Source organism: Haliotis rufescens, unplaced genomic scaffold (genome assembly GCF_023055435.1).
Source record: "Haliotis rufescens isolate VD_foot unplaced genomic scaffold, xgHalRufe1.0.p SCAF_64, whole genome shotgun sequence".
Taxonomy (NCBI): domain Eukaryota; kingdom Metazoa; phylum Mollusca; class Gastropoda; order Lepetellida; family Haliotidae; genus Haliotis; species Haliotis rufescens.
In genome coordinates this window covers 2,114,534-2,139,684 of record NW_025964355.1, presented here as the reverse complement: position 1 = coordinate 2,139,684, position 25,151 = coordinate 2,114,534, and the positions used below count along the sequence as shown (strand labels likewise).

Genomic DNA, 25,151 nt, shown 5'->3' with positions numbered 1-25,151 from the left:
TTTGCCTACACTTGTCTTTCAGGGCAGCAACAGCCCAACCGGCAGATTTACCATCCATCAAGTGATTGTTACAACGTTAATAAAATGACACGTAGATTAGACACAAATTCTGTGGCTTTGAAATAATGACCCATTTCAGGACCAACGCATGGTGAATAATAATAACACCACCCCTCCCGTTTCCCACCCCCACCCCAACCCCCACCCCCACCCCAACAGCAACCATGGTGAAAGAGACACTGAACTAGATCATGTTACAACAAGCAGCTTATAAGTAAGGCGGAGACGGTGCCAGCGGAACGACTGTGTGAGTAGGGACACATTAACTGCCAATAAAACTCTAAGTGCACCGCTGTAATTTCATACGCGGAACCCTGAGGGTTGGGTAAGTGCAGGGGTGGGCAATATCCATCCCACCCAAAAGCATTGACGCGTAAATAAGACATAACTAAATCAATTGGTAATTTTTTCTCACCACAAAATAACAATTAATTGACTAAATGTGGATGTTAACGAGTACCAACATTTAAATAAATCATTTGGTGATTTTTTGTCAACAAAAATAACAACTAACTGACTGTTTTGCTTCAGGTGAAATTTATTTCCCGAATGTGAAGCATTTTTATATTTTAAGAAGACCTTTTTTCCCTTAAAAAATGTACAGCCCCTTTTTCTACAGAGCTGCATCCCGCTTGAATGTGGAATCAATATATAAACTACATACATTGGTTCAGTAGTTACACAACGCAGTATGTGCCCCCTCCCCCGACACCCAACCCTCCCCTTCCCCCTCCCCCAGTATCGTCATTGTAAGGGTGTATTGTGTCTGGGGACTGGGTAGGGTGATCTATTATGGATTTACGCTACGGTAGTCACGGCCCCGGGGACGTCACACGGAACACCTTTACAACACAATCACAGCACAGCGACGGATCCTAGAAACCTGCTTGTGTTGTTTCATAAACACGTCAACTCTCGCTTCGCCGCGCGAGATTGTTTGAGATACCAAGTTGTCCAGTGACAGATAATTTTTCTTATACCTAGGAAAGGTGACTTTCTTTTGAATTCGTATGACGTGACATATATAAATATATGTATGTAATGTAAACATAAACTGCCGGGTAAAAGAATGTTTACACCCATGGTGGGTGAAAATGAAACAAATAAGAAATTGCTAACGGGATCGGGTGGTCAGGCTCGCTGACTTGGTTGATATCAATCACTGGATTGTCTGGTGCAGACTCGATCCTTTACAGACCCCCGTCATATAGCTGGAATATTGCTGAGTGCGGCGTTAAACAACAAACAAACATCTAGATACAGCTACCGGCACCGTGACCTTGGGTTGTGTACTCAACTCACCTCAACTATACACTTATTGACTCACGCATCCAACCGAACGCAATTCAACTCAACGCCACTCAATTCGAATTTGTAATTTTACTTAGTACTGGTCGGCTCGGAGTCAGTATACTGTGTCTGGGGGTTCATGTTCAACTGCGGCATGGAATCTCAGTGGGTTAGCACTATTAAATCGGCATTAGTCCGGACTAGTAAAAAAAGCCACCACACATACACACGCACGCACGCACGCACGCACGCACGCACGCACGCACGCGCACACACACACGCATGTATGAGAGCAATAATCTTGAACGCGACGTTAAACCCCATTTCACCTGACCTGACCTGACCTGACCTGACCTGACCTGACCTGACCTGACCTGACCCGAACTGACCTGACAGTATGAACTGTACAAACATTGAGGTGTAAATATCATTGTCCTCCACTTGATGGCCTACCTCTTGTCTTGACACCCGGTGTTAAAGCTGCATCGATTCATCCGTTCTCGTCCCCTGTTACTGGTGTTCACAGATCACACCACCTTGTCCGGACACCTACATACACTAACCGTGTACACAACTAACTTATGCTGTCTTGCGTACTGTTTTGCTAACCTTGAAGCCAACCACAAGCTACCTTCACAACATTTCACGCAAAACACCAAGAACAAATAAACCAGACGTTTTAATGCCTCATAATGCTTTTTAGCATGCGTTGTGACCAGTATGTCTTTTCACACGATGCTTTGATCGGGAACACTTTGTGTAGAGCTCAGGACAATACTTTGGTGATTAGCTTTGCTCTATGTCGGCATGACACTGGACAGTTCCCGGTGGACATTTCAGTTCAAGGACATCATCATGTGCATTTGTTTTGTAGGTTTAATTCCGCTTTAAACAGTATTCCAGTTATATCGCGGCGTGTCAGCTTAATGTGGGAGGAAAGTCCGAAGTGATTCAGGTCTTAGACGTTTACCACTTTAGTGAAACCCACGAGCACGGGTATGGTGCTGACGAACCTAGAAACATAATCGGGGCGGACCGGGATTCGAACCCACAATCATAGGTTTCTGCCCAAACCGCGCAACTCTGCCAGCGAACTGCGGGGCCATCCGTGCCCCCATATTTGTTACTGACCTTCCCTATCAGGCCTAGACGATGATCGACACTAACAACCTCTGCTGAACAGTAGTGAGCGAGTATTGTTTAAACATCTCTTAAGCAATATTTCTGCATTATCACAAAGGGGAACATCGGCCGCCTCCGTGGTCTAATGGTAGAGCGTCCGCCCGGAGAGCGGAAGGTCCGGGGTTCGATCCCCAGCAGCGTCATACCAAAAGACGTTAAAAGATGATACTTGTTACCCTGTCTGACGCTCGACAATAAGGGGCTGAAACAAGGACTGGTCGGCTCTGAGTCAATATACTGTGTCTGAGTGGGGTATTCATATTAAACTGCGGCATGGTACTCAGTGTGCTAGCACTATAAATCAGTCCGGACCAGTACAAGCAGCCACACACACATACACGTGCATGCACGTCGCAATATAAGTGCAATAATCTTGGACGCGACGTTAAACCCAATTTCACCTCAAATCACCTCACAAAGGGGAACATCAAGAACGGGCTTCACACACTGTACCCATGTAGAGAACTGAACATGGCCTGCTATAAAACACGCTAGTCCATCGCCGCTAGCAGAATGCATGTAGTATGTTCTACAGTTGCTACTGGTGAGGGGAAATGGTGTTTAATGTCGCGTATATATGTTGCACTTATATAACGATATGAGGAACCGGTGGACAACGATTTATCTTACCGCACACCTAAATATTATGGCAGGTATGTCTTATGCATGTAGGCTTTGGTTCGAATATATAGGAATACCACAGTTAGGCAAAATAGCAGAATACAGAAAACAAACCTCGAGTTATTACCCGTCGAACTAATTTTTTTCGGAATGTGTTTTAAATATCTGGAGAGTGGCGTCTTACATCATTAATTCAAGATACAAAATTGCGGTTGGTGTTGCAAATGGAATGGCAACAGTTCGGGAATTCGAGCGGGGAACATGTACGTTACATGTTAGCGGGGTACATTAATATAATGGAATGGTCAGTCTATCCGCGGTCGTCTGTACTCCACAACGTACTAATGGAGCTGCTGAACAATTGTGAGTGGATATTGTTTGACATGGCTTTAAGCACTATTTCCGCATTATCACGGTTGGGAACACTTAGAGTGAGTGAGTGAGTGAGTTGGATTTAACGCCGCTTTTAACATTATTCCAGTTATATCACGGCGTGTCAGCTTAATGTGGGAGGAAAGCCCGAAGTGATGCATGTCTCAGACGTTCACCACTTCGGTGAAACCCACGAGCACGGGTATGGTGCTTACAAACCTAGAAACATAATCGGGGCGAACCGGGATTCGAACCCACAATCATAGGTTTCTGGCGTGCCCAAGGGACGCAACTCTTCACAGCGAATCGCGGCGCCTTAGACGACTGGGCCACCCGTGCCCCCGTGAACACTTACAACCCATGTGGAGAAATGAACACGGAACTTCGGTGTGAAGAACGAGCTCTCTGAAACATGCTAGTCCATCGCCCCTAGCAAAATACACGTATTGTGTTCTACTGATACTACTGGGGTAGGTCAATCTCATTAAAACCAGATCTTAGTTCTCACTCCCGCTAAATAAAGATCTGAGGACACCCCATAAATAAAGATGTTATCCATAAGTTGTGTCTACTTTGTCATCCACCAACTTCTGAGACATGCTTATCAAACTAATATATATTCATTAGGTCTTTGAAATGCATTGAGAAGAGCTACACATAAGGAAGAGAATATATGGATGTCAACTTCTGTATTATGAGGAACACAACGTATCGGAGTACATGCTTTCTCCTTCATTATGTGCATGAATGCCATGACTTACTTACTTACTTACTTTGGAGATTTAACGTGCGCTTTCCGACTGATGCGTATTTCGCACACGGGCCCGGCCAGGCCATTTAATGTGTTTCCGAAAGGGGCGAAGGTGGTCTGTGCAACCCAAGAGGGGGGTTTTAGGGGTTGCTTATATAGAATTTGGGAATTTTGAGATTTGGAATAGATGCCGATGGGATTGGGGAGGAGAACTAAGGGAGCTGGGTATGGTGGATGTTTGTTTGTTTATGTGATTTTGATTTGTTAGGTTATTGTGTTTTTAGATGCGTTTTATTAGTTCCGTTTTTATTAAGAATACGCCTAAGGCCTTGAAGTTTTCTATGCCATGAGGCAGAGAGCATCTAGATGTACATGTAAGGACAAGAAAATTGATAAGATAACAAAAGATGGAAACTAACAAGGGAAGCCAATAGATAATTGGCGCTGATAGGTGTCTAGCAATAGACAACTGAAGCCATCACTTTACAGTAATTAGCACTGATAGTATGGAAGCCACTCAAAGCCCATTAACCTGTCTTATACCCCGTTCACATGCGCCTCTATACATATGTGCGTACATGTGCATACGTGTGTAAAAATACGAACGTGAGTATAGTTGTCATGTGAACATGTTTACTCATGTGTGTATATTTACACCAGGAGCAAATTTGCATGTCTGGAGCAGGTGCAAATGTAAATTTGCACTGTGTGTATATGTTGCAATGTGAACGTTTATGTTAACGTAAGAGGATGATCTTATCAACGTTAACTTTGTTCTTTTGCCAACACCAAACAAATTGTCAACAGTTGCCAACTTTTATATCGTATATACAGAGTTGAGCGGACAGTGTTTTCTTTTGGTTTCAAGGAGTAAAAACTTTGTGTACAAATTAAATCAAACACATGCTGATTCACGCGAGGATTTTCGGTGAAGTAACTCTTCTCATTCAACTTTGACTGGAACACAACCTGTTTCGTGTTGAAAGTCGTATACAGACTGACGAATATGTCTGCCTTACACAATTTACATATATACTTTGTTTAAACACCTAAGTTAATTTTCGTGTGAACGCATAGTAAATTTACATATACACACGTGAGTATAGTTACACATGTGCAAAATTACTTACATTAGTAAATGTTGTGCATGTGAACGGGGTATTGGATACCTCAGTGCTGGCTTCCGTACTACCAGCGCAATTACTGTAAAGTGTTAGCTTCCATTGTCTATTGCTAATCACCGATCAGCGCCAATCATCTGTTCTCTTCCCTTGTTTCCATCTTTTCTTATCTTATTAATTTTGTTGTCATACGTGTACATATATAGCCTCTCTGCCTCATGGCCTTCAGTCACCTGATGAAAGAGTAAGCATATACTCCGAAACGTTGTGTTCCTCATAATAAAGAAGTTAACATCCATAAATTCTCTTCTTATAAATATTCATTATTCAGATATTACAAAATACACATTTAGTTCTGATCAACACAGTACTTACTTGGGACTGTCCTGCATAAACGGCAGATACTTATCAATATCCAGATGCAATAAATCCCCCATCATTCCTCTCACCTGCACGTATACCCAGTATATAGTATACACAATATAAATATGTGCGTCTCCCCCAACGTAGCCATGTGTTATCACGGGTCACTGGCTTTACGCTTTGTTGACACTACATGTTTATATACGCTAATATTTTCTTTGACTCGAAGGATAAATAATTGTATACCTGTGTCTTTTGTTGCGAAGTGGGATAAAGCTGAGAAACCTAACGAGGGGGTATTAATGGAACGCTAACATCATGAGCAGCGAGGCGCTTAGTTGTCGCAACAAAGACTACTGGGGGTATTGTTTAAAAATATCTGGTTTGAAAACAACGCTCTTAGAATGTGAGTCTTTAGATCGAAATCTGATGATATTCATTTACACACATTTCTTGAAGTCGTTACGTATGATTTATAGGCCAACGAAAATATCTTTAAAAGTTCATGTTTTGGGGACACAATGTGTCCTTGCCGGTCAACGCAGTTGTTTCTGAAGCAGGTTAATGTATCCAAGTCAGAATAAATCAGTAAAGGTTAATCATGATCAGAGCTTAAACCTAACGTCAAATCAACTCAGTCCATATTAACCCGTGTCAAAGCGATTCATGTTAACCCCCGTCAGAGCGAGTCAGTCCATGTTAACCCCCGTCAGAGCAAGTCAGTCCATGTTAACCCCCATCAGAGCAAGTCAGTGCATTCTAACCCCCGTCATAGCAAGTCAGTCCATGTAAACTCCCATCAGAGCAAGTCAGTCCTCGTTAACCCCCGTCAGAGCAAGTCAGTCCATGTTAACTCCCGTCAGAGCAAGTCAGTCGATATTATCCCCCGTCAGAGCAAGTCAGGCCATTTAACCCCCGTCAGAGCGAGTCAGTCCATGTTAACCCCCGTCAGAGCAAGATAGTCCAGTTTAACCCCCGTCAGAGCAAGTCCATGTTAACCCCCATCAGAGCGAGTCAGTCCAGTTTAACCCTCTTCAGAGCAAGTCCATTTTAACCCCGTCAAAGCAAGTCAGTCCATTTTAACCCCCATCAGAGCAAGTCAGTCCATGTTAACCCCCATCAGAGCAAGTCAGTCCATGTTAACCCCCGTCAGAGCAAGTATGTCCATGTTAACTCCCGTAAGAGCAAGTCAGTCCATGTTAACCCCGTCAGAGAAAATATGTCCATGTTAACCCCCGTCAGAGAAAATATGTCCGTGTTATCCCCGTCAGAGCAAGTCATTCCATGTTAACCCCCATCAGAGCAAGTCAGTCCATGTTGACCCCGTCAGAGCAAATATGTCCATGTTAACTCCCGTAAGAGCAAGTCAGTCCATGTTAAGCCCCGCCAGAGCAAATATGTCCATGTTAACTCCCATAAGAGCAAGTCAGTCCATGTTAACCCCCATCAGAGCAAGTATGTCCATGTTAACACCGTAAGAGCAAGTCAGTCCATGATAACCCCCGTCAGAGCAAATATGTCCATGTTAACTCACGTAAGAGCAAGTCAGTCCATGTTAACCATCATCAGAGCAGGTCAGTCCATGTTAACCCCCGTCAGAGCAAGTATGTCCATGTTAACTTACGTAAGAGCAAGTCAGTCCATGTTAACCCCCATCAGAGCAAGTCAGTCCATGTTAACCCCCGTCAGAGCAAGTATGTCCATGTTAACTCACGTAAGAGCAAGTCAGTCCATGTTAACCATCATCAGAGCAGGTCAGTCCATGTTAACCCCCGTCAGAGCAAGTATGTCCATGTTAACTTACGTAAGAGCAAGTCAGTCCATGTTAACCCCCATCAGAGCAAGTCAGTCCATGTTAACCCCCGTCAGAGCAAGTATGTCCATGTTATCCCCCGTCAGAGCAAGTCGGGCCATGTTATCTCCCGTCAGAGGAAGTCAGTCCATGTTAACCCCCGTCAGAGCAAGTTAGTCCATGTTAACCCCCGTCAGAGCAAGTCATTCCATGTTGACCCCGTAAGAGTAAGTCAGTCCATGTTAACCCCCATCAGAGCAAGTCAGTCCATGATAACCCCCGTCAGAGCAAATATTTCCACGTTAACTGCAGTAAGAGCAAGTCATTCCATGTTAACCCCCATCAGAGCAAGTCAGTCCATGTTGACCCCGTCAGAGCAAATATGTCCATGTTAACTCCCGTAAGAGCAAGTCAGTCCATGTTAAGCCCCGCCAGAGCAAATATGTCCATGTTAACTCCCATAAGAGCAAGTCAGTCCATGTTAACCCCCATCAGAGCAAGTATGTCCATGTTAACACCGTAAGAGCAAGTCAGTCCATGATAACCCCCGTCAGAGCAAATATGTCCATGTTAACTCACGTAAGAGCAAGTCAGTCCATGTTAACCATCATCAGAGCAGGTCAGTCCATGTTAACCCCCGTCAGAGCAAGTATGTCCATGTTAACTTACGTAAGAGCAAGTCAGTCCATGTTAACCCCCATCAGAGCAAGTCAGTCCATGTTAACCCCCGTCAGAGCAAGTATGTCCATGTTAACTCACGTAAGAGCAAGTCAGTCCATGTTAACCATCATCAGAGCAGGTCAGTCCATGTTAACCCCCGTCAGAGCAAGTATGTCCATGTTAACTTACGTAAGAGCAAGTCAGTCCATGTTAACCCCCATCAGAGCAAGTCAGTCCATGTTAACCCCCGTCAGAGCAAGTATGTCCATGTTATCCCCCGTCAGAGCAAGTCGGGCCATGTTATCTCCCGTCAGAGCAAGTCAGTCCATGTTAACCCCCGTCAGAGCAAGTTAGTCCATGTTAACCCCCGTCAGAGCAAGTCATTCCATGTTGACCCCGTAAGAGTAAGTCAGTCCATGTTAACCCCCATCAGAGCAAGTCAGTCCATGATAACCCCCGTCAGAGCAAATATTTCCACGTTAACTGCAGTAAGAGCAAGTCAGTCCATGTTAACCCCCATCAGAGCAAGTCAGTCCATGTTAACCCCCGTCAGAGCAAGTCAGTCCATGTTAACCCCCGTCAGAGCAAGTCATTCCATGTTGACCCCGTAAGAGCAAGTCAGTCCATGTTAACCCCCATCAGAGCAAGTCAGTCCATGTTAACCCCCGTCAGAGCAAGTCAGTCCATGTTAACCCCCGTCAGAGCAAGTATGTCCACGTTAACTCCAGTAAGAGCAAGTATGTCCATGTTATCCCCCGTCAGAGCAAGTCGGGCCATGTTATCTCCCGTCAGAGCAAGTCAGTCCATGATAACCCCCGTCAGAGCAAATATGTCCACGTTAACTCCAGTAAGAGCAAGTCAGTCCATGTTAACCCCCATCAGAGCAAGTCAGTCCATGTTAACCCCCGTCAGAGCAAGTTAGTCCATGTTAACCCCCGTCAGAGCAAGTCATTCCATGTTGACCCCGTAAGAGCAAGTCAGTCCATGTTAACCCCCATCAGAGCAAGTCAGTCGATGTTGACCCCGTCAGAGAAAGTTAGTCCATGTTATCTCCCGTCAGAGCACGTCAGTCCATGTTAACCCCCGTCAGAGCATGTTAATCCATGTTATCCTACCTCATGTTAGAGAAGTCATTCAATGTTAACCCATGCCAGAGCAAGCGATTTAGCCATCTTCAGTTTAAATAGGCAAGGTTTAACTCATATCAAGCCAACTGAAACTCGCACAGAATTAAAGCATTGATAAAACAGGAAATGCCTCTTCGATGTCATGGTAAAATGCTTCATGCGGTCGAATGTCCGAATGATTGTGATTAAACAATAAATAACTGCTTTAAACTATCCGTCGTCGTTTGTGTTTCAACATTGACAATTAGAAGCAACTGTCGAACCGTGTGGGGTGAAGTTAATGGAAAGCCGAATGAATATCTACAGTAGCTGATTTAACCTTTAATACTATATATTTATTTCAGGATACACCGTTTGTTACTAAACTATAGCTCGACTTAATCGCCATTAGTTAAACGTTGTATGATGTATTACATATTAGGAGTTGATTATACTTGTGTTTTCTCCATGGGAAGATGTATTAAATGTAAGAACTACTAATATTTGACCGCCTCCGCGCTGTGCTGAGCAGAGCGCTTGTGGAGAGCGGAAGGTCGGTGGTTCGATCCCCAAAAGACGCTAAACAATGGTACTTGTTGTTACTTTGCCTTGCACTATTTTTAAAACTGGCCTCGGTCCTTTCTGGTACAAGCAGCTTTGTTGTTTGAAATAAAATTAAAGCACAAGAGAAATTTGGATTTGGATTTACTTTTGATTACATAATTAATATAGTCTATTATTGTTTAACTGTATACATTTGTAAATTTATCTTTATTAAGTTCGGAAATGGTTATCCCTTACTCTGAAATACACGATGTAACATACGCTATGCTTAACCTGAACACAGGGATGTCTGATGCCACATTTGACCTGCCTTTGCATGTGTTTGTGATGGGTTCTACCGATGGGGCAGGATATGCTCACCTTTCGCGAACACGTGGTATCTTCACATTTTGATTGTGATTCGCGGACACATTCTCATTATAGAGTCGGAATTGTACAATGGACTGTTATGATAATGGAAAGTTGGGATTAGTTTTGTCGCTAATATTTTATGTTCATAATATTATGATGTATAACATAAAATATACGCCATGAAGGATATACAGTAAACTACGTTTATAACGAACACGCTTATAACGAACTGGCGGATAAAACGAACTGTTTTTTTGGTCCCGGCCATTTGCTGTATATATGCTGTATATATGTTTATAACGAACTACGGTTATTACGAACTAAAATTTGTGGTCCCTTTGAGTTTGTTATAACCGTAGTTTACTGTACCATGTAAATACGACATGCAACATACATGTATGGTATTTGATACTAGTAGCACACGGCAGATGATATCCGGGGTCGGTGTAGCCTCTGTGTCAGATGGAGGGGGACATCATCCCTTGCCACCCGGGGGACCGCTGGACAACGAATGTATCTTACCGGACACCTAGTTATATTGCAGATCTGCAATGGTCCGAATTGTTAAGAATACCACAGTTAAGCATTTACAGCAGACGACAGAAAACAAACTTAGAGTTATCCCCCCTAGACCTATTTCATTCGGAAAACATCGTAAATATCCGCAAAATGGTATCATTAATTCGAGATACAAATTTGCGGTTAGTATGTTGCAAATGTGATGCCAACAGTTCGGCAATTCGAGTTGGTAGCATAAGAAATGTGCCTCACATGTTAGCAGGGTACATTGAAAATAACAGAATGCGTCTCAGCCTATCAGAATTTGAATTCACGTATAAGGTAGTATGAGTATGTCTATTGCAGCTCACAGCAACGCAAGGTAGCACCTGCTTACAAAGCCCTTTATCATATTTTTTAAAAATAAAATGACAGGTTGGGATTTCACCCATAAACTAAAATATTTAACCCCGTTATAACAAACAACAAAGCCTTAGCAACCTGTTAATTGCTCGTAATACGCGCTGCTATCTCGACCATCACAATATGACCACGCAGAAGAATACCCACAGGCACTAGCAGTTACACTACACGCGAGCAGTAACACTACACGCCCGCATAGGGTAGTAACTATATGTTTAGAACAGCCCCATGCTGTGGGGTGGAGCCGTTCAGTGTTATCGGCCGTCAGTCAAGGCGACAGTTCCTTGCTTGTTCATGGTTGAGGAGTGCATATTTCATTGAGCAGTTTCTCTTTCTTATAATTGTTTGATCGACACGATAAAGGTAGAATTAGGACTGCAGTGCAGCCATGGCAACGACTGTTTGTTTGCGGCGCGGACACGTGACTTGTAGAAATGACTAGCGGCTTATGTATTTTATATTTATTGAGTTAGTATATTGTGTCAACAAGCCTGTTGACTTCCTAATGTATGTTCTATAACAGTGGATCTTGCTGTAAAACTATCACGCAGTCTGTATTTGATGTCGACGGTTCCCGTGAAATGTAAACATTGGAGCGATGTCGGGTTAAAGGAGCTGGGTTCTGTTCAGGCCCCGGCCGTGTCATACTAAAAGACGTTAAAAGATGGTAGGTGCTGCTACCCTGGCTGCCGCTCAGCATTAAGGGGATAAATCAAGAACTGGTTGGCGCTGAGGTACTACAACTTGTCTGTGTGGGGTACCCATGTCAAACTGCGGCATGGTATCTCGGTGGACTAGAACACGCACGCACGCACGCATGTACGCACGCACGCACGCACGCACGCACGCACGCATGGACGCACGCACGCACACATTTCAGTCTTTGATTTTCACTGTTATACAACATTCTAGCCAAATCACGGTGGGAAAAATTCAAAATGTTCTTCCAACAATGTGGAGATTCGAACCCTGGTCACCATGCTGACGATATCGACGTCGACGTTGTTCCCCCGATTATGATGATGTTCAAGTACAAGAACCGCTGATGCTGCTAGATGTCCTTGTTACAGCAGTTACTATCTGTCCCCATTAGAACTGCTTTGACCGCCTCCTTGGTCTAGTGGATAGAGCGTCTGCCCGAATATCAGAAGGTCGATGGTTCGATCCCCTGGCCGTGGCATACCATTTGATGCCAAAAGATGTGATTACACAACGAATTTCATTTTAATTCCTTTCATTCAAAATGTCACGAAGAGCGGAAGGGTTTGATCCCCGGCCGCGTCATACCAAAAGACGTTAAAAGATGGTACTTGTTGTTACTCTGTCCGGCGCTCGGCATTAAGGGGCTAAAACAAGGACTGGTCGGGCTCGGCATCAGTATACTGTGAGTGAGTGGGGTATTCATGTTAAACTGCGGCATGGAACCATAAATATTGCTTATAAGTGCAATAATCTTGAGAGCGACGTTAAACCCCATTTTAACTATGACGACTAATATAGCAACGATTACAATTTACACTAAGACGTTGACAACGACGAAGACGAAGGCTACCACAACGACTCACCTGTTGTTGATGAGGATGTTAGGGAGTTTAAAGTCCTCCTGATGATAGGTAGTCTTTTGGCTGAACTTGACGTGCCGGGTCATCTTAACCTCACATCCTTCACAACGCCGGTAACGTCTACAGCACCGACAACATGTGCATCATCGGTAATATCAAATATCCGTCAATACAATACGTTGTAGCATAGCACAGCTTGTACTCTCTCTATTTGTACTCTAACTAATTCAGATGCATGGATTGTTAGAATGAAACAAATTCAGCATACAGGATTATATTCACACTCTGTCTTGGGCACGGCAGTGACATGCTTCAAAATAGACGCGTTAATGGGAAACTTTGCTTATCAGCCGAGTCAATGATCCATGTTATATAAAGAGTTTTAGATCTGTGGCTGCAGCTGTCATTCAGGTCTGGTCTCCGATACCACGTTAGCTGGTTAATACACCGAAACGCAACTGGCCGTAAGAATGTTTTATGTGAAGGCCTTGTCAATAGCCTGGTGTGCTGTTCTTGTTTTGAAACATGAACAGCGATCCATGGACACATTGAGTATCTACTGGCCAGAAATAGGTACAGTGTCATCAACTACACCATTATACAGGATGGTGGTCTACATGTGTCCCGGAACAGCCCGATACGTGTCCTGTCGGTGTCCAAGAAGTGCTGGTAGAAATTGATACAATTCAAATGGTGGAGGTATCAACATATTCAGATCACAAAGTTGTAGCAGTTGGGTTTTATGTTGCTCTGTAATCCATGCCCAGTCATACACAACACGTATGACGATCTGCTGCGTGGGTTATACTTAGTCTCCTTCCGCCTAAACCAGGTGTAGAAATATCACAACGTTTCAAATACACGTATATCTTCATCAATATTCTCATCCCCATGGAATGCTTAAATTCAGAACTTCATCAGTTCACAGAATCCTCAAACACCATGTGTAGTCTACACAGCTAGTAGGACGCGAGTGATCCAGCTAAGGTCGTACAAAGATTCAATGTCAACGTAGCGTCGGTTTCTGCCAAACAGTATGTCAATCCAGAGTTTCATGACCCCTGTCTATATAAGACCTCATGTCCTCACTGTCATGACAAAGGGGACGCTAGGTAATCCCTTCTTTATAGAAGTAGAAAGGACAATACTCCTTCTGATCCTTCTAGACGCTGGCAGCTCGGTAAACTCAGAGAAATCTATCACTTCTACTTTTATCATTCTGTTTCATCAAGGTTCCCCACGCGGAGTGTTGTAGTCAGACACGCCATTGCCATTGTGGTGACTTAATTAGGGAATGCAATACCGCGATTCTGCTTGTCATCGATACATACAAAAATGTTAGTAGATAACAATCACAAATCACTTTATGATCAATAGAATGTATTGAACTGTCCCAAGAGGTACACAATAAGCATGTCTGTTATTACACCAATGTCAGTGAATCACAATGGTGTACAAATTGACGAATGGGGAGAAGTTGGGAGGTTAATAACAGAGCAAGAAGAAGACACACGGTAGCTTTTTGTACAGTGTGTGTTTCAGTCTGTTAGAGAATGTCATAACAAGTGCGCCGAAACTTGCAGACTGGTCAACTCATTTGCTCAATGTTTTTGGGGAACATCTGGAACATCTTCAGCATGTTCATGTTCAATTTTCCACCAAGCCATCTCAGTGCTAAGGTTATCGTTACATACTCTAGCATTGTTTGTATGTTGTTTAACGCCGCACTCAGCAATATTCCAGCTATATGGCGGCGGTCTGTAAATAATCAATTCTGGACCAGACAATCCAGTGATTTCTATCACGAGCATCGATCTGCGCAATTGCGACAAGATGGCATGCATCAACCAAGTCAGCGAGCCTGGATTGCTGAAGACCAACTGTAGCATTGACCTTCGACAATTGTGGCGCTGAGGTAGTTTGGTAGAACATGACCCTGTCCAGTTGATGTGCTTCTACTTGCATTTTGTGTTTCTCATGCGTTGCTGAGTTAAGATAGTCAATGCTAACACAATAACGCAATCTATGATCTATTTATTTTCCACAACGGCATCAAAAGGGTAAAGCATATATAAATGACTTCATTCGTGACACAGGGAAATTATATGATTTTGATGAATTTGTACAAACATACAGTTTGAAGACAGACTTTTTTACCTATCAAGGAGTAAAATTAGCAATAGTCTGGTATATTACAGAATAACAATATAAAACATTGTGCTAAAGTTTGCCAAAGGCCTAAACTGCCATATAATGTATAAAAAAACAATACGAAAGGAAGCAAGGTAGTTTATGAAGCCCTAATAAATCATAAATTAATAAAACATAAGTGTTTCAGTAAATGGGAAGATTTTCTTGAAAAACACTATGCAGATGCAGAGTGGACAAACTTTTACACTAATGACAAAAAGATGAACACAAAGTTCTGAATTAAGATGGTTTCAGTTGAAAGTTATACATAATATTTTTAAGTTCTAACTGTTATTTATTTATTATTGAATATGTTGAATCGCCAGTTTGTTCATTGTGTAATGAACCATCTGAAACAATTTCTCATGTATTATGTAATTGTCACTATGCTGCTTATAGATGGGCGAAACTCTCAGATTGGCTTGAAAACTATACACAAGGGAGAGTAAACTTTAGAAATGAACACATACTGTTTGGATTTAAAGAGAATAACAATTCACTCAATGCAGTAATTATGGTGACAAAATGTATGCTGTACACATTTAATATAAAAAAAAGAAAACCAGTATTTAAGAAATACTTCGATATTATGAAATTACAAAATGTATTGCATAATGTAAATTGTAATTATGCAAGTTTCCATGCCTTCTGGTCTTCTCTACATGTATTATTTGGAAACTCTGTATAACTCTGATATCTGATCTGTCCATGCTACAAACATGCCAATAATGTCACAACAAATCCACGAACACTCTATGTATGATATTGAAATGTAAAATATGATGGAAAATTGAATAAATGTAAAACAAAACTATGCATCAACTAAGTTAGTGAGTCTGACCATGCAATTCCGTTAGTCGCCTCTTACGACAAGCATCGGTTGCTGATCATGAAGATCTATTCTAATCCGGATCACAAATGTTCAGCTCACAGTGGAGATTGTATTTGGTGTTTCCTCCGTGATATTTGTAAATCTTATTCTATTGATCATCCAATCGTGGGTGTTTATTCCATATAAGCAGCAGATAAGTGTTGTTTTGCTGATCCCTGGATGTATTGTTGATCCCTGGATGTTTTGTTGATCTCTCAGTATCCCTGAATGTTTTGTTGATCCCTGAATGATTTGTTAATCCCTGGATGTTTTGTTGATTTCTCTGTATCCCTGAATGTTTTGTTGATTCCTGGATGTTTTGCTGATCCGTGAATGTTTTGTTGATCCCTAAATGTTTTGTTGATTTCTCTGTATCCCTGAATGATTTGTTGATCTCTCAGTATCCCTGAATGTTTTGTTGATCCCTGAATGTTTTGCTGATCCCTGAATGTTTTGCTGATCCCAGGGTGTTTTCTTGATTCCTGGATGTTTTGCTGATCCCTGAATTTTTGCTGATCCCTGAATGTTTTGCTGATCCATGGATGTTTTGTTGATCCCTGGATGTTTTGTTGATCTCTCAGTATCCCTGAATGTTTTGCTGATCCCTGTATGTTTTGTTGATCCCTGGATGTTTTGTTGATCTCTCAGTATCCCTGAATGTTTTGCTGATCCCTGTATGTTTTGTTGATCCCCGGGTGTTTTGTTGATCACTCTGTATTTCTGAATGTTTTGTTGATCTCTCAGTATCCCTGAATGTTTTGTTGATCCCTGAATGTTTTGTTGATCCCTGGGTTTTTTGTTGATCTCATTGTATCCCTGAATGTTTTGTTGATCTCTATAGATCCCTGAATGGTTTGTTGATCTCTCTTGATCCCTGGATGTTTTGTTGATCTCTCTGTATAAGATAATATGTAATGCTTGTCAATGACATTTTAGTTTATTTACACAATATTACAAAAAGTATTAAATAAAATAAACAAATCTTTTTTTAGACTGGCAAACTTAACTATCCTCCCTTCTTCATTGAGTACATATTAAATCCATAATATTGTCAAAACACAAAACATTAACAACGTTACAATGTCAATATTTACCCAGCACTCAGTATCATCTCCTTGTCTCATAATGGGGGGCGTGACACTGAAGTCGGAAGTGAGCAATGTCATCAGAGCTAGGCGCCAAAACTAAATGATCTCCATTCTCTCTGAGTGCGGCGTTAAACAACAAACGAGCTGTATGACGGCGGTCTGCAAATAATCGTGGTTGGACAAGACAATCCCGTGATTGACATCATGAGAATCGATCCATGCAAGTGGGATCGATGACATGCATTAACCAAGTCAGCGAACCTGACCACCCGATCCCCTTTGTGCATTATTCTAAAGGGGAGCTCAAAAGCTCATACTGATTTTTCGGACCTCGTGTAAGAATTCATGCATAATGCTCTCCCTCGGGAAATACAAAAATTCTGATACTCGTTTTGTAAAATCAGTGTGACACACATACTCGCATAATAATCTCTATTTTCTTGTCGGGGGTTGTCTGATCACACTCGGTTCCAGAGTGCGGTTAATCGGGTCTACTCAAACTAACCGACAAACAGTTTGACTACCTTATTTGGTTATAAATTTAAAAAAAAGATGTTTAATGCCAAACGCGCATTACCAAATAACCAAATCACCAATGTACTGGGATTAGTATTGTTACCGTATAGGTACTGAATAGACTTACAGTATATTTTTAGGGGGCGGCGGGGTAGCCTGGTGGTTAAAGCATTTGCTCGTCACAGCGATGGCCCGGGTTCGATTCCACACGGGTACAATGTGTGAAACCCATTTATGGTGTCACCCGCCGTGATGATGTTCGAATATTGCTAAAAGCGGCGTAAACCCATACTCACTCAATCGTTCCCTCACTATAGTAAAACGCCTGATAATAACAATAGTAAAACATATTTTATTCACATAAAAAGGATTGCGCACAAGTTATCACAACTTAGATCGGCCTCTCTCGTAGCGTTACTCGTATGACATATTTAGACATATTATATCAAATGAAAGAAAAATAAGAAAAAGAAAAAAAGTATGATCAGCCAATAGTAGAACTGATCAAATAGCCAATAGTATAACTAGTACTCAAATAGCCAATTGCATAACTAGTCAAATAGCCAAAAGTATAACTAGTCAAATAGCCAATAGTATAAAACTAGTCAAATAGCCAATAGTATAACTAGTCAAATAGCCAATACTATATAACTAGTCAAATAGCCAATAGTATAACTACTCAAATGGCCAATAGTATAACTAGTCAAATAAACAATAGTATAACTACTCAAATTACCAATTCCCTCCCACTGATTTCCCACTTGAACAAGAAAAGAAATCCCCCCGTGAAACCGCTTCTTGTGTTTAATATTCAGGTCCATGCACACACCAAATATCCAACAGACAAGGGCAAAAGGGATGACTATAAATTTCCAATAGTCAACTTTCTATTTATGTCGAGCAATGTTCAAGCAGGAAAAGGAATGCAACATCACCTGTTTCCTATGATGTGGTACTGAAGGATCAGAATCTGTTGATTCTACTTTCGGAATCACCACATTCGAGTGATTTCTCTGACTTAAACTAGGTAGTGGTGGATACATAATTTCTCAATAATTTTGAACAATGACCTATATTTGCGCAAGTTTTACTTGGTTAGCGTTAACGTTCAGTATGGCCAACACATTCTTGGCCAAGAAACAACTGCAAGAACAATAGCGTGAGTTATCACAAGGTTTCTTTTTATAATAACACACATTCGTCGATGGTTCTAAAAATGGCGTTGACCCACAGTCTTCTTCTGGTTTTGTTATGCTGATATTTGCTGGTACATGACCAGGAGGCCTAGACAAATACGTGAAGTATTGGAACAAAGGCATCGACCTAAAAACATCGCGTTCTTAATAAGAGCCCTTATTTATTATTCATGATTCACTTTTCACATCGGACTTCTTGCGTTCATCTTATTCGTTTGTCTTTGGGTCTTTGGTCTACGCGGTTATAGTTCTAAGAGTTCGGTTTCTTTGTTTGTTTGTTTGTTGCAATATTCCAACTATATCCGGTGAAGAATAGGTCTTCAGCAACCCATGTTTGCCGTAAAAGGCGACTATGCTTGTCGTAAAATGCGACTAACGGGATCGGGTGGTCAGGCTCGCTGACTTGGTTGATGCATGTCATCGATCCCAATTGCGTGGATCGATGATCATGTTGTCAATCACTGAATTGTCCGGTCACTACTCGATTATTTAGCGACCGCCGTCATATAGCTGGAATATTGCTGAGCGTGGCTTTAAACATCACACAAACAAGCAAAAGAGCGAAACGGCGTCGTGTTATGTGTAAATTTACGTTAGATAGACGTGAGCATCTGTCGCACCTGGCAATATGGCGAGAGATAAACGTTTCGCATCAGTCTCCGATTGTTTTCAAATTGTGTTAAACAGGATACATTCGTTGACTGCTTATCGCTCGGGGAATACAGCTTGATGTACCTCCTGTGTGGCAGTGTATCCTTAGCCGACAAGATTGGCCATGTAGAGGGTATATCAGTGAGTGAGTGAGTGAGTTGGGTTTAACGCCATTTTTAACAGTATTCCAGTTATATCGCGGCGTGTCAGCTGAAGGTGTGGGAGGAAAGCCCGAAGTGATGCAGGTCTCAGACGTTTACCACTTCGGTGAAACCCACGAGCACGGGTATGGTGCTGTCAAACCTAGAACCGGGATTCGAACCCAAAATCATAGGTTTCTGGCGTGCCCAAGGGACGCAACTCTGCACAGCGAATCGCGGCGCCTCAAACGACTGGGCCACCCGTGCCCTGTGCAGAGTTGCGTCCCTTGGGCACGCCAGAAACCTATGATTGTGGGTTCGAATCCCGGTTCGTCCCGATTATGTTTCTAGGTTTGTCAGCACCATACCCGTGCTCGAGACCTGCATCATTTCGGCTTTCCTCCCACATCAAGCTGACACGCCGCAATAAAACTGGAATACTGTTAAAAGCGGCGTTAAACCAAACTCACTCACTCGCTCACACCCCTCGTTTATACCATCCGCTATCAAATTGTGGAATACATTACCTACTTAGCAAAGGAATATTGAAACATTTCCTGGATTACAATCCAGTTTAAGAACAGATAGATCTACAGTTCCATCATATTTCTCATATAGTCCAAGGAAAATTAACATAATACATACAAAATTAAGATGACAGTGAATGAAAAAATGACTTATTTAGAAAAGGTTTAAATGAGGATCCAAAATGCCGACGTGGCAGCCCGTGTAAAATTTGAATGTCCTTTATTTAAATCAGCTAGAAACGAATCGATGCACTCACTATTGTTAATTGTGAAAGAAACTTATGATGTAAATATTGACCTGATGCTAGTTGGAAATGCAATTTTACCTAATCATGTGAAAGAAAGCATTTGTAGGAACGTACATACATATATAAGGAAAACAGAAAGGTTTGAGTGAGCAATGTGAATGTACATACATGTACGTTTCTCTATTTCTTGTCTTTCCTTTCTGTCATTTAATTTATTAACTGTAAATAAGCATACATGTAAGTCTATGGGGGAGGGCGTTCTAAGTTGTGATAACTTGTGCCCAATCCTTTTCATGAGAATAAAATATTTTTAAACTTAACTACAATGCAGTCAAAATGACTAATGTAATTATGAATCACGTCTGCTGTGTACAAGCGCAGAGATTCTGCTGCTTATAAGTAAAGACATTTTTTTAAAGAAACATATTTGCTTTGGGGGTGTGGGGTGTGGGGTGTGTGTGTGTGGGGGGGGGGGGGGGGGGGGGGGGGAGGTGTGTGTGTGTGGGGGGGCAGTTTGAATGTTTCGGCCCGTGACATTCAGAGTATTCCCTCCGTGATAAGCCAGCATGGACAGCTTATGGTATACGGTTTGCAAAAAGTGTTAAGTATCTATGGACTGTCCAACACATTTCAGTGACGCTTCAGTCAATCTGCGCTGTGCCAACAAGGATTACGTGGCAGTTGTCTGGGAAACGTGTTTCCCGCCATGGCAAGCCTGCTGTAGGATTCCATGCAAAGAATAAAACGTACACAATCTGTTTATGGAAACAGCGAAGTGTTTCGTCGGAAATACATTCGAAAAAGAAACCCTGTACAAACAAACATCAAGGTAAACCAGATCCGAGCTAGAATTTGTTTTCAGCAACCCATGAACAACAAACAAACAAACACATCTTATCGTCCAACTCCTACTTCAATAGCCTGATGAAAATATACAGCAATTTGATGCGCCGTTTGAGCTCAATATCGTAGAGCCTGGTTCAGGATCAATCGATTCTATACGCTTGTCGTTGACCAGGAACGCCCTGAACGAGGCCTGTCGTCAACATTTTGAGTTTCGAGGTACCTGTTCCATAGTCTGATGATATCAGGTTGTGAAACATTGAAGGCATTGGCCACTGCACGCTGACTTCTGCCAGTTTCCAGCATGTCATCAGCCCGTAGACGCTCCGTCAGTTGCAGCCGCCGTGTCACTGATTCGTACACAAACAACGAACGAAATCAAGTAAATCACAACTGTACAATAAGCAGAATGAAGAAGATTGACAGAAATAATGGTCCACATAATAAAATTGACTTTCCTTGAAGTGTCAAAGTCAGGAATGACACTCTACACACGAGCGTGGTGGCTCTGCGTGCGGACTTTTAAGTTTAAAAGGTTAAAAAAGGCATTCGCATTATAAGAGTGCTGATGGGTATCTTAGACATCTTTTCTTTAAAGATAAATAAAGTTGCATTTTGCGGCTCAAATTTACACTATTTCAAACATAGTAGTGGTCATGTGGCTGAAAATTCATTTTGTACCCCCAGTCTTAATTGAACCAGTAATGTTTTTACACAACAGTACCCAGGTACAGATTACTTTGTACAAACTGTTGCAGGAATGAGTGATAGTGAAATAGACAAAATCACATTTAACAACAGTTCTCTCAATTTTCAATTACATAAAAGAAACTCGGTATCTTTCCTTTGCCTCTCAGCATATTTTCTATCAATTTGGGCGGCTTGCGCGGGGTGCTAAATGCGGAGTATGATGCATAACAGGGGCGATATACACAAGCGTACCGACCACTACATTTGCAAACAACCAAAACCTTTGCCTCGAAGTTTGTATGTTTGTTTGTTTGTTGCTTAACGCCGCATTAAATAATATTCCAGCTATATGACGGCGGTCTGTAAATATTCGACAAAGCAGTTTTTGACGTCATGATCATCGATCCACGCAATTGGGATATGATGATGATGATATAACATGCATCAATCATGTCAGCGAGCCTGACCACCCGATCCCGTACGTCGCCTCTCACGACAAGCATGGGTTGCTGAAGATCTATTCTACCCTGATCTTCACTGGCCTCCTCGAAGTAAAAGAGGCGAATTAAACCACATATGAAATCATACAATGGACGTGTTGGTCATACACTAATTGAGAGTTCAGTAGTCATTGTCGAATATTGTTTTCCGCTATCGCAAGTGGTCGTAACTGATGCACACTCATGCATACTAGCATTTGTATATGTCTGCCTTTCGATGCAGGGTTTGTTTGTTTGTTCGTTGTTTAACGCCTCACTCAATAGTATACTATCTATATGACGGCGGCCTTCAAATAAACAAAGATGGACCAGACAAACCAGTGATTTATATCGTGAGCAACGATCTACTTCGTCGGGGTATGATAACATGCGGTTAACCGTGCTAGACGACCCGATCTATATACAACAGAATAAGGTATAGGAACTAATGATTTGAATGTAGCTATATTTGAAGTGTACATTTACGATACTGTGGTGTTGCATCTGAACGTAACATCTAATCACAAGGACATTTCGGGGGCACGGGTGGCCCAGTCGTTTGAGGCGCCGCGATTCGCTGTGCTGAGTTGCGTCCCTTGGGCACGCCAGAAACCTATGATTGTGGATTCGAATTCCGGTCCGCCCCGATTATGTTTCTAGGTTTGTCAGCACCATACCTGTGCTCGTGGGTTTCACCGAAGTGGTAAACGTCTTAGACCTGCATCACTTCGGGCTTTCTTCCCACAATAAGCTGACACGCCGTGATATGACTCGAATACTGTTAAAAGCGACGTTAAACCCAACTCACTCACTCACAAGGACATTTCCCATCATGCATGAACAGCACGTGTTGCACGTGCACACAGAAGACAAAGTGTGTGCCCTATAGGGGAACTCACAATCACTGATGCATTTCTCGACTGTCAAACGGGTTGGGTTGCAATGAGACCCGGTCGTGGCAGGCCTAAGAACACGCCTTCTAGAGAAGATCGTCTCACTACCTCATTAACAGACCCGTGAAGATTCCGGGGTGGAATAGGTCTTCAGCAACCTATGCTTGCCGTAAAAGGTGATTATGCTTGTCGTAAAAGGCGACTAACGGGATCGGGTGGTCAGACTCGCTGACTTGGTTGATGCCTGTCATCGATGCCAATTGCGTGGATCGATGCTCATGATATCAATCACTGGATTGACTCGATTATTTACAGACCGCCGTCATGTAGCTGGAATATTGCTGATTGCGGCGTTAAACAACAAACCAACCAACCAACATCATTAACATAACGCTGTACGTAATGAAAGTCGGTGGTTCGATCCCTTCGCCGCGTTATACCAACAGACGTTGATAAATTGTGTGTGTGTTACCGTGATCAATCGATCCTGATCTCATTCCCTTGTCAACATTTGGGGTTTTTTAGTACCCGAACAGTCTGCTGATCACAGACTTTGAAACTTTGAAGGAACTGACCACTGAACGCGGACTTCTGCCAATTTCAAGCATGCCATTAGCCTGAAGTTCATACACAAACGACGAAATAAATCAAGTAAATCACAACTATGTGATAAGCAGAATGAATAAGATTGACAGAAATAATGGTCCACAGAAATAAAATCGACCTTCCTTGAAAGCGTAAAAACCAGGAATGACACTCTACACACGAGCATGGTGGTACTGCGTGCGGAACTATCGGATGTGTTTAGATGTCATGTTTTAAAGTAAAAAAGGTTCTTGTATAGGATGTTTTTTTGTTAACACTTATCTTTGTTCTAATACTTAGTACTTACACTTATGTTCCTGATCCCCTACATTTTGTGAAGAGTATACATCAGGAATTGTTGGATGGAGCCAAGCTTTGAAAAATAATAGTTAACAATGTGTGCAACACGTCTATGATATGTTCGAACGGCATGTGACCTTTTAAGTGCTTGAATCAATACTGATTCATATCAGACAGGATGGTGATCATCTTATCGAATCAAATGTTTTCCTCATGGCAAACCCCTGCTTGTCAGTCTGTTCAACTGATGAAGTAGAAGCTTTCACTTTTTAATTTAACAAAAATGCATGGATACAACAAGGTATATGTATGTTATCGATCGCCTCCGTGGTGTAGTGGTAGAGTATCCCCCAGGATAGCGGAAAGTTTGATCCTCTCAGCGTCATACCAAAAGAGTTAAAAGATTGTACTTGCTGTTACCCTGCCTGGCGTTCGGCATTAAGGGGCTAAAACAAGGACTGGTTGGCTCGGAGTCATTATACCGTGTCTGAGTGGGGTTTTCATGTCAGACTGGGGCATGGTATCTCAGTGGGCTAGCACCATAGAATAGGCATTAGTCTGGACTAGTACAAGCTGCCACACACACACGTGCATGCACGTCGCTATATAAGGGCAATAATCTTGGACGCGACATTAAAACCCACCTCACCTCATCGCACATGCATATTTTCACAACAACGTTTGTTCCTTAGGTTAAGGTGAACAGAGTTTTCAAGATCCTCTTTGATAAGAAAATGATGAAATTGCTGCAGCACACTGGTGAACGGAAAACAACAGAGCATCAATAATTTGTCTCTGTGGGGTTCTCACGCGAGGGTGTTTGGGGATGGTAGATATCTTGTATTAGAAATAAACATTGTATTTAGCGAGCCTTGGTGAGAAGGTGAGTGATGTTTCAGTCGTTAAGTGACAGTAGCCAAAATAGCTCCAACTGAAACCTGTTTCTTATAGTGGCATAACTATATAGAAGCAAAACAACAACTGCCACCACAATTTGTTTCTCCTTGCCTGTCGCGGCAATCCATCGGTCTTACCGCTAGAGTAACTGTCCGTTATCAAAGGGAAGCTACCCTAACCCTAGTCTACGAGACGTCACGACCGTTGTTGGCAGTCGGCCTGTCCTGTCATAACTTTACGAAGTGCACTCTGATGTACACACGACGACAAAACGAAACAAGGTAACATTTTCGGACATATTTCAGACAAATCCAACTGTTA

The 25,151-nt window shown here is 42.3% G+C and overlaps 1 protein-coding gene across 2 annotated transcripts in view; it reads right to left on the bottom strand.

Moving 5' to 3' along the window:
- Window positions 1–13,901, bottom strand: part of LOC124151723 (DNA ligase 1-like) — a 44,236-nt gene extending 30,335 nt beyond the window's left edge. The window contains exon 1 of one of the 2 annotated variants that reach the window (XM_046524322.2): window positions 12,720–13,901. In XM_046524322.2, coding sequence (XP_046380278.2) covers window positions 12,720–12,802 — 83 coding nt within the window. In that variant the 5' untranslated portion in view covers window positions 12,803–13,901. Of the gene's footprint in view, window positions 1–5,772; window positions 5,839–12,719 lie in introns of those variants that run through there. The other variant, XM_046524324.2, reaches the window with a different exon arrangement.
- Window positions 13,902–25,151: the final 11,250 nt, after the last annotated feature.